This window comes from Triturus cristatus, chromosome 5_2, assembly GCF_964204655.1.
Source record: "Triturus cristatus chromosome 5_2, aTriCri1.1, whole genome shotgun sequence".
NCBI classification, from domain to species: domain Eukaryota; kingdom Metazoa; phylum Chordata; class Amphibia; order Caudata; family Salamandridae; genus Triturus; species Triturus cristatus.
Genome location: NC_140588.1, coordinates 566,834,210 through 566,845,304, shown reverse-complemented (window position 1 = coordinate 566,845,304; position 11,095 = coordinate 566,834,210). Strand labels below are relative to the sequence as shown.

General features: G+C 50.0%; 1 protein-coding gene across 1 annotated transcript in view; it reads left to right on the top strand.

Annotated features, from left to right (window-relative positions):
• The first annotated feature begins 3,754 nt into the window (after positions 1-3,754).
• The window catches only part of RAB33A (RAB33A, member RAS oncogene family), a 76,540-nt gene continuing 69,199 nt past the window's right edge, over positions 3,755-11,095 (top strand). Inside the window, exon 1 of the mRNA XM_085607641.1 lies at positions 3,755-4,723. Coding sequence (XP_085463767.1) covers positions 4,484-4,723 — 240 coding nt within the window. The 5' untranslated portion in view covers positions 3,755-4,483. The remainder of the gene's footprint in view (positions 4,724-11,095) is intronic.

Genomic DNA, 11,095 nt, shown 5'->3' with positions numbered 1-11,095 from the left:
AGCCAGGATAGCTTGACTCCAGTGGCGTAGTGAGCACGGGTCCCACGTCTGGGAATACCCATCCCACTAAGGGCGAAAAGCGTTACAACAAACAAATGATGGACGGAATGCTGACAATGCAGACATTCTCCCCCAGTCAAGAGATCTGGGTTAAATCCATCGTTCTTTTGCCCACTACACCACCCCAGTTTAGACATGGCCATATGCAAATCAGTCTTGACCCTGTGCCTCATGGGAACAGTCCAGCCCGAACTGCCAAGCCATGTCTTCCCTGGACCGGAATCAAGCATCCTAGGACCGGTTTCTGGCTATCAGCCGTCATCAGCCAGGATAGCTTGACTCCAGTGGCGTAGTGAGCACAGGTCCCACGTCTGGGAATACCCATCCCACTTAGGGCGAAAAGCGTTACAACAAACAAATGATGGACGGAATGCTGACAATGCAGACATTCTCCCCCAGTCAAGAGATCTGGGTTAAATCCATCGTTCTTTTGCCCACTACACCACCCCAGTTTAGACATGGCCATATGCAAATCAGTCTTGACCCTGTGCCTCATGGGAACAGTCCAGCCCGAACTGCCAAGCCATGTCTTCCCTGGACCGGAAACAAGCATCCTAGGACTGGTTTCTGGCTATCAGCCGTCATCAGCCAGGATAGCTTGACTCCAGTGGCGTAGTGAGCACGGGTCCCACGTCTGGGAATACCCATCCCACTAAGGGCGAAAAGCGTTACAACAAACAAATGATGGACGGAATGCTGACAATGCAGACATTCTCCCCCAGTCAAGAGATCTGGGTTAAATCCATCGTTCTTTTGCCCACTACACCACCCCAGTTTAGACATGGCCATATGCAAATCAGTCTTGACCCTGTGCCTCATGGGAACAGTCCAGCCCGAACTGCCAAGCCATGTCTTCCCTGGACCGGAATCAAGCATCCTAGGACCGGTTTCTGGCTATCAGCCGTCATCAGCCAGGATAGCTTGACTCCAGTGGCGTAGTGAGCATGGGTCCCACGTCTGGCAATACCCATCCCACTTAGGGCGAAAAGCGTTACAACAAACAAATGATGGACGGAATGCTGACAATGCAGACATTCTCCCCCAGTCAAGAGATCTGGGTTAAATCCATCGTTCTTTTGCCCACTACACCACCCCAGTTTAGACATGGCCATATGCAAATCAGTCTTGACCCTGTGCCTCATGGGAACAGTCCAGCCCGAACAGCCAAGCCATGTCTTCCCTGGACCGGAATCAAGCATCCTAGGACCGGTTTCTGGCTATCAGCCGTCATCAGCCAGGATAGCTTGACTCCAGTGGCGTAGTGAGCACGGGTCCCACGTCTGGGAATACCCATCCCACTTAGGGCGAAAAGCGTTACAACAAACAAATGATGGACGGAATGCTGACAATGCAGACATTATCCCCCAGTCAAGAGATCTGGGTTAAATCCATCGTTCTTTTGCCCACTACACCACCCCAGTTTAGACATGGCCATCTGCAAATCAGTCTTGACCCTGTGCCTCATGGGAACAGTCCAGCCCGAACTGCCAAAGCCATGTCTTCCCTGGACCGGAATCAAGCATCCTAGGACCGGTTTCTGGCTATCAGCCGTCATCAGCCAGGATAGCTTGACTCCAGTGGCGTAGTGAGCACGGGTCCCACGTCTGGGAATACCCATCCCACTTAGGTCGAAAAGCGTTACAACAAACAAATGATGGACGGAATGCTGACAATGCAGACATTCTCCCCCAGTCAAGAGATCTGGGTTAAATCCATCGTTCTTTTGCCCACTACACCACCCCAGTTTAGACATGGCCATATGCAAATCAGTCTTGACCCTGTGCCTCATGGGCTAAAGAATGGTGATGGATCAAACCCAGATCTCTTGACTGGGTGTGAGTGTTTGATTGGTTCTGCTGCTCCGTCTATCACCACCCCCTTTTGTACCGCTTTCTTCGCCATAAGTTGGCAGGGAATGCTCAGACGTGAGTCCCTTGCTCACTTTGCCACTGGATTCAAGCAAGTCTGGCTGAAGACGGCTGAAATGCCAGAAACCGGTCCTAGGAAGCTTGTTTCCGGTCCAGGGAAGGCATGGCTTGGCAGTTCGGGCTGGACTGTTCCCATGAGGCACAGGGTCAGACTGATTTGCATATGGCCATGTCTGAACTGGGGTGGCAGAGTGGGCTAAAGAATGGTGATGGATCAAACCCAGATCTCTTGACTGGGTGTGAGTGTTTGATTGGTTCTGCTGCTCCGTCTATCACCACCCCCTTTTGTACCGCTTTGCTGAAAGAGTGGCGCTCCAGGCAAAAACCTTATTTTAATTTGTTGGGCATCCGTTCATGCAGCTCCAGCATTGGTGGCTTGCCTGCAAGTGATACATCCTCAACTCGCAGCGCGCTTCGTAAAGCTTATGTGCATTGCTAAAAGGACATAAGGGCTGCAACTCTTTAAAAAATAACTGCTAAATCGTGTTCTGGCACGGGGGAACCCTCAGTTGCTTATGTCATCGGCCCTTGGACATTAAGAACAGCCCTGTGGCACATTAAGTGAATCATGCAAACTGCACGCTTGTCAAATACTGCATTATACACTTTACTCTTTTGCTAGCGTATATCACCTCTAATTACTCTAATTGCGCGTGCTACATATTACGCTGCTTTCGAAGCGCCTCTAACAGTGTACTATGCACTTTACTCTTTTTAGTGTGTAGTTCCATTAACTATTCAGAGTGCATGAACATTGTACACTAAGAACAGCACTTCTGCACTTTAAGGGAATTGTGCAAACTGGCTGCTTGTTAATTATTGCATTGTGCATTTTACTCCTTATCAGTTTGCTATTTTAGGTGAATTAATAACAATATATTGTGTTGTGCTCGAAGCATATTAATCGGTATAATATGCATTTATTTCTTTAGCTCATTAGCTCGCTGTCTTTTGAAGTGCCCAGATTGTACGTGCATTGTAGTGTACCTTACTTGCATCATTTTATTCATTGCAATTGTTGTTTGGAAAATAAATTCTTTACTGTTCCTACCTTTATTTTCTCAGTTTTACTTTTCGTGTATGTTTTTAATTACCTAAACCATGAATAAATACGTTTCAAGGCTTCAGGTATCCTGCTGTTCCTGTTTCCTCCTTGTTAGCTGCCAGGGTCTACTCTACACCCATCTTGCAAGCGTCCGACTGAATTTGGCTAGTTCTACCACTAATTCATGTTTTAGCAAGAAACCAGGAATCCATCGATCTGTCTGTTTGTGTTCACGCTACTTTATCCATTCATCCATCTTCACACTCATTCACCCATCCTCACACTTATCCATTCTGACTTCATTCATATTGACTTCCTCAGACTCATCACTTCTTCCATCTACACTCTCGTGTATCCATCCGTCCATCGTCACCCGCATTTGTCCGTCTGCCTGTCCATCCTCAAATGAATGTATCAATCGGCCCGTTATTTCTTCTTTCACTCACCCTCCTCACACATATTCATTTACCCAACCGCGCTCAATCCCATTCCTCTCTCCCAATTTGTCTCTTTCATTTGACCAGCCTCAATCCACGCACGTGTTAGTCCAGCCATAGGTCGTGAAACCCCCCCCCCCCCCTTACAACTGTTTTCACTTATTAATTAAAGACAGCCGTTCCTACTGGCTTCATTCTGGGGTGTTTCATGCTGAGCTGCGTCATAGAGTTCCTCGGGGGGGGGGGGGGGGGGGGAGGTAGTGGCGAGCCTCGCCCCTCTCTTCATTTTCTCGCGCACTACACAGCGGCACCTAAGAGGTTAAGTCTTTCTACTGGTGGCCCCTAAAGACACGGCGCCATCGAGGGTTAATGGGCTTCTCTTGCCTGCTTCTCGGGGGTCTAAAGGGTTAATTGTATCGCAAGATGAGATTTGACGTGAGAAGGTTCTTGAAAGGGAATGTGGTCCCAGTCCTCGCAAACGGGCACGATAGAGGGCTGAAAACAATTTCTCGAGGGTGTATTTATTTTTAGAGTAACTGAACCGAGCCCAGGGGGACACTTTTCCCCTCACTGACATTTTCTACGTAGCAGACAAGCGAACAGGTTTATGATTGGTACAAAAAATCTACATCCCAAGAGCAGATAGCGCTGCCTTTGCCTATAATATCTTCTGTCGGCGCCCGCGGTGCTTCTGGTGAGACGTGGGTGGGTCTGCGCGTTCCCTTCTCCGCACGTCCCCAGCTGCGCCCCATTGTCCGGCGGCCGCGCTCCGAGCGCCTGGGAGAGGCCGGGCTCGCGCCGCTGCTCCGCACGCACCTCGGCGCCAGCTGATTGCCCACACACTGCTTTGTGTAATGGTGCTGCGTCCTGCTCCGCATCCCCGAAAACCACCAGGGTCTCCCGGCTGAGCGGCAGGGCGGCGCGAGCCTCGGCTGATGCGCAGCTGACGCAGGAGGGGAGAAGGGCGCTGCTGGTCTGCGTCCGGAGCTGGGGTTTCAGGCCGCGCGTCGAGGATGTCCAGCTCGGTGGTGGTGAACGGGAGCCTGCCGAAGCCCTCTGCGGACATGGAGGCCTCGCTGGACCAGTGCGTGCAGCTGCGCATCTTCAAGATCATCGTCATCGGAGACTCCAACGTGGGCAAGACCTGCCTGACCTTCAGGTTCTGCGGCGGCACCTTCCCGGACAAAACCGAAGCCACCATCGGGGTGGATTTCAGGGAGAAGGCTGTGGAGATTGAAGGAGAGAAAATAAAGGTAAGGGGTCTGGGAGCTGTCAGATGGGGTGTCTCGGGGAATGGCGGTGCGCGCCCGCTATGACCGAAAATAATGGCCATGGTTCTTTCTCAGCTGTCCTGGGTCTTTCGGGGTACACTGCCATCCAATGTCGAGACTTACAAACGCCCATTTGTTTTTTTTCTGTTTTCCGCACAGCTCTTACCCCCCCCCCCCCCCCCCCCTTCAATGTCCGCGGGATGTACATCTCGCCTCCCTAATTATATTTTTTATTTCTGGCTGTATTATATAAAAATGCCTTCCATTTTAGACTTCCAAATGTTACTTTTTGGTTAAGCTATTAGCTTGACTAAATAAGAATGCGTTGTTTTATGTGGATTCTGCTTACATAAAAATACTACTAGGTCGGCGCTTCTGCCCGGAGAGGAAAATCTGCGCGCATTGTATTTGTGATGACCGTGACCTGTTTTGAAAAAATATATGGTAGGCCGCCGTGGATGCCGCCGCAGCTCCTCCGGCTGTCGGCCTACAGTTTAGGTGAGGGCCAGGAAGTAGCATGTTTGTATACAAACACGGGAGGGGTCGACCTATCACATCGTATTGTTATAAAGTTGCTCCATTGTAGCTCTCAGTACTTCACCTAGACCTGTGTTTTTTTTTTTTACCTTTCCATTCTTGTGTCTGTCATTTTACCTTCGCCATAAATCTGGGAATGCGCACACTAGATTGGATTGAAAATTGCGGATTGCATGAGCTCCCTGGGACAACTGGAGAGTTGTGCACATAAGTGAGGCTGAAAAGTAATGTTCTGCCTGAGTTTTCTGCTTTGTAGCCCCTCCTCAGAGATACTAATTTCAAAGTGCTTTGGTAAATATAGGGTGTAGATTTAGCACACGTGGAAGTTACTGAATTGAGATCTTTAGTAATTACTTATGCTAATGGTTCCCCCCCTGATACTACGTGGCAGTTCACCTTCGACTCTTTTCTGCAGGTGACACACAACTGCCAGCTGGCATCATGTCCCCCGAGTCACCCCCAGTCCTGGAAATGCAGTCACAAGCCCTAAGCAGGCAGGGACTTGAAGGCTTAGACCAGGGCCGGACTGGGAACTGAAACCGGCCCTGGCAAAATGCTTGGCCGCCCCCCAGGGGGGGACGCTGAGGGTGTGTGGTTGAGCTGCTTGCAAGGGACGGTTTTGGGCGATTTTGTCACCGGGGGCAGATATTGCAGGCCCACAGTAACAGAAACCGGCCCCCACCCTGGCGGCCCACCGGGTAATCGACCGGTGCCCGCTATGGCCAGTCCGGCCCTGGCTTAGACTTGTAATGTGCAACGTGTAACTCCAGTCCAGACTTACAGTGTTCAATGCTGCTCGGGCCCAGGGGTCTGCTTCCCAGTCTGTCCACACATTCATCCACCTTTTTGCCCACATGGTGCATGCATCTACCTATCCCGGCCATGGGCCCCCCCATTTGCTGTCTCTCCAGTGCATATCGACCACCAACATCCATGTATTCCCCTATCAACGGACCCACAACCAAGCCTTTATGTATCAGTCCAATAATACACTTGAATCAATCTGCCCTCAACACTGTGGACCCCCACAGCTTTGAACTGCATACTCACCTGTCTTTGCACAGCCATCAATCCACCTATTCATCCTGCTGTCATGCGAATGTAACTATATGGGCCCTTATACGTGTTGTTTGACTGAAAGCATATCTAAATACATGTGTCTGGGCATTTCTGAGTATTTATGTGCATCTTGGTATTGTTTAGGGCATATGGGGAGCTTGGATGTGTATTTATTGTTCATGCAGTCATTTAACCATGTTTGTGATTAACATTCGACACACAAACCTAAACAAGCCATACCTTTTGGCTTTGCCCATGTTTATTGGTAGTTTGGACAGAGCAGTAAAAACTCCACCTTGTGATGTGTGTAGGGTGTTTGTAACAAAGCATCCAAACTACAATGCTGTTAAAAATGAAAGGAATTGTTAGACCTGGCTTGTCCAGTGGGTTTATCCCAAGACTTTTTGTTTTTTGGCCTCCTGTTTTGGACCCTGATTTTGGTTGGTTTTATGACTCTGAGCACTTTACCACTGCTGATCATTGCTAAAGTGCATATGCTTTCTCTGCAAATTGTTATGATGGATTGGTGTTTCCATGATTGGTTATTTGATTTACTACTAAGTCCCTAGTACAGTACAGTGCACTGTGTGTGCCCAGGGACTGTAAATCAAATGCTGCTAGTGGGCCTGCAGCACTCATTGTGCCACCCACATAAGCAGTCTGTAAATGGAACTCGGACATGCCACTGCAGTGTCTGTGCGCAGTTTGGTACTTCCACGTCGACCTGGCAAGTGCACCCACTTGCCAGGCCCTAAACCTTTCTTTCTTTACATGTAAGTCACCCCTAAGGTACGCCTAAGGTACCCCTGTGGGTAGGGTGCAGTGAATGTAAGAGGTAGGATATGCCCTGATGTGTGTGGCATGTCCTGATAGTGACATACTGCCAATTTCAGTTTTTCACTACTGAAAGGCTATCTGTCCCATAGGATAGAATAGGAGTTAATTTATAACATCTTATAAATATTACTTTGCAATGGGACTGTTGGAATCCGGGTTCGCTGGTTGACACAGGTAGGCACTTGTGTCAGGCAGGAGACCTTTCCTCTAGTCAGGGTAAGGGGGTACACTCTAACAATAACCCCTGCTCACCCTCTAGGTAGCTTGGCGCGAGCAGACAAGGCATTATCTCAGGCGTAATGGTTAAGCATTGGTGACCACATACAATAACTTAATGACACCCCCACAAATGGACTCCACACTGGGTGTATCAAAAATATACTTCTTTTATAGAATCAGATTTATCACAGGACCCAATAACGTTTACACGGGCCCACAATACTGTTTAGCAAAAGAGTTCTTGGCTTAGCGTAGTTCTACAAAGTCTGTACGCTTCGTTCCGGGCCGTACTCTCAGTACACGGTAGACTCTGCGGGGGAACGGGTCTCTTACGCACTGTAGGTGCTCCAAGAGGGAGCGTACACCCTATGGTACGATCGGGCACAGTACCTTTTATCTTTGTTGAAGTCGACACGAAGGCTGCGCGGGCATCCAGCGCGATGTACGATGCGGTGTCTTCCTGACGTTGCGTACTACGGTACGTTTAGACCTTGGGTGTGCAGGCTCAGGGGGCGGTGCGTACGTACGGCACTTTCCAGCTTGTTGCGGCGTTCGTGCCGTACCGTGCGATTGATAACCTTGAGATCGAGCTGCTGGTTACGAACACTCGTACGCTCCACACAGGGGAGACGTACGCGACCACCACACGCGCCACAGCCTTCCCAAAAGCAGGGGGAAGGAGCGTACGCTGGCAATACGGCTCGCAGGGGGATAAAAGAAAGTACGGGTCACAGTCCTTCCATTACGGTGCGAGCTACGGCTCGTAGGGGCCAGATAGTCGCGTTGCTCAGGCCGGACAATACCTTCCTTTGCGGTGCGAGCTACGGCTCGTAGAGGGGCCTCAGTCACTTTGTTCGGGCCGGACATCGGGTACAAGATTCAGGGGGGTACGCTTCGATCGGGAAGCGCACACAGCAGTTCTCTTCAAGATTACAGGGAAAACGGTCCGTTTTCCAGCGCTCTCTCACGGCGGTGAAGTCCACTGGACCTGGGACTTCGTTCAGGGGCAAGCTCACTCACAAGCCCTTGGAGATCTTTAGCACAAGTCAAATAAAAGTTCCTTTGGTCTTTTCCTCTTCTTCAGCAGCAAGGCAACCACTGCAGGCCAATCCCCGAGGTCAGGGACAGTACTCCTCCATGCAGCTTTCCCGGTTCCTCCTTGTCGGACAGAGGTTTCTTCTTGGCAGGACAGGATCTAGTTTCTTAGGAGCAGGGCTCCTACATTTATACCACAAATACTTTGTTCTCCCAGGCCACGGGGGCCCTTGCCTAGTTCAGTCCAGTTCTGGAGCACTTTGTTGATGCGATGCAGGCTTCTTCTTTCAGGGTGCAGGGCAGAGCCATCAGACTCTCCACAGGGGGCAGAGCCAACATTGTGGTGGCAGAGCACATCCCTATTCAGAGTCCAGGTGTTGTACTCCCACCCATCTATAGGTCAATCTTTCTATTCACCACCAGGCTCCCTAGCCCTGCCCATCTGGGTTTCACCAGCCCTGTCACTCACACAAGCCAGACAGGAGATACACATCACGCAGAGGCGGGCTGAAATGGTTAGGCAAGCAAATGGCAACTTTCTAAAAGTGGCATTTGCAAACGCAGAATATTAAAATAAACCTTGCTAAAATATGTACCTTATTATTCTGAGTTCAGGCATACTAAACTCGAGTTTCTACCACGTTCCCTGGGTCTGTTAGGATCATAGGATGTAACAATCTTAACAGCCCATTCTGGCCTATGAGAACAGGGTAGCCATACAATAGTGAAAAACGAAAATGGCTGTAATTCACTATTAGGACATGCCACACACATCAGGGCTTGTCCTACATTATGCTACAATGCACCCTGCCCTTGGGCCTACCATAGGGGTGACTAACATGAAGTTAAGGGAAGGTTTAGGGACTGGCAAGTGGGTGCACTTGCCAGTCAGCATGTCAGTACCAGACTGCACGCAGGTTCTGCAATGGCAGACCTAGACACATTTTACCAGGCCGCTTCTGTGGGTGGCACAACCAGTGCTGCAAGCCCACCAGTGGCATTTGTATTTACAAGCCCTGGGCACTCCTGGTGCACTTTACTGGGGTCTGACAGTAAACCAAATAAGCCAATCATGGAATCCAACCAACATATACATTTTACCTAGGGAGTACTTGCACTGTGGCACTGGTTGGCAGTGGCACAGTGCTCTGAGCGGCCAACACCATAAAAACACATGAGGCACAGCGACAAAAAGTGGAAGGGAGACTCATGCCAAGGTGCCAGGTCTAACAGGGACAATATAGAAAGATGGAGTTTAGTATGCCTGAACTCAGAATATAAAAAGGCATCTTTTAGTAAACATGATTTTTATATTGTGTGTTTGAAAATACCACTTTTAGAAAGTATGTATTTTCTTGCTTAGCCATCCTGTGTGCCTCTGCTGGTTTGTGGATTGACTGTCTGGCTTTGGAGTGACGGGCTGGGGATGTGCATTCTCACAGCCACGTTGGGGGAGTGGAGGGGTGATATGTGTCCTGCCTCTCCTGAATGAGTCGGGGCTGGGCTGAAAGACCTGGGCTGCATTCAGAGTAGTGGGAGGAGATTTCCCTTGCACCTGAATAGGTCCTGTCTGCCTTGGACAATGCTGTTTCCACCTCCTGCCAGGAAGCTGGACTAAAGAGGACAGAACTGGTTTTGGCTGAGCACAGAGCTTTTCAGCAACGCTAGTATAAATGCATTTGCTGTATAAATAGTGGGGCCCTTGCCCCATTATTTTAGACTACTGCTGCACTAAGGAACCTGCCAAGAAGAAGAACCGGGAAAGCTGGAGGAGGAGTATGCCCCTGTGCTGTTGCGGTTGGCCTGCAGTGGTTGTTTCTGTCTTGGGCAGGGAAAGGACTGGACTGTGCTTTCATCATCCTGCTGTTAGAGTTTTCTCCAAGGGCTTGAAGTAGAGCTTGCCTCCTGTTGGAAGTCTCAGGGATAGAAAATACTTTAAAGATTACTTCTGGTATTCAAGAGGAACCTTTGCCATGGAGAAGAGCTGGAGAAACTGAGGAGTAGTACCGCCCGTGTGCTGTGTGCTGTGTAGGGTTGGCTTGCAGTGGCTGTTTCTGCCAAGGAAAGGACAAGGACTTTGCTGTGTGCTGTGACCCCTGCTTGAGGAATATCTCCAAGGGCTTGAAGTAGAGCTTGCCTCCTGTTTTGAATTCTCAGGGATACTAAGACTTCCCCCCCCAGCTCCCCTAAACTTCCTTGCTGGGAATTCTGACCCGCCACGAGGTGCCTGCTGCTGTTCTGGGCCTCTGGAGGTTTTTCCTACTATTAGGAGCTGGAAAAGTAACGCAACGACGAAAAGCGTGACGCATCCGCACCTGTTTCCGACGCATTGCTGAAGAAAACGACACAGCGCCTGCCTGCGGTGGAGAAATCACTGAATCGAGTGCACCGATCTCCGAAGCCCGAGATCACTGCTCCGATTCTGATGCAGGCCCTGCTGTGTGGCTGCAAAACCAAAGCATCGTGGGACCGCAGCTGAAGAAGCCAACACAGCGGCGTTGCCGCCACCGCATCTTGAACCGACGCATCCCCGATCATCACACCGGGGCGACAAGTCTACAAGAACAATGGGGCCGCAGTAAGAAACAGACGCATCACCTCACCTGCATGGCAGTAAGGAACAGATGCATCACCTCCCCTGGAGTAAGGAACCGATGCCCTTCTTCC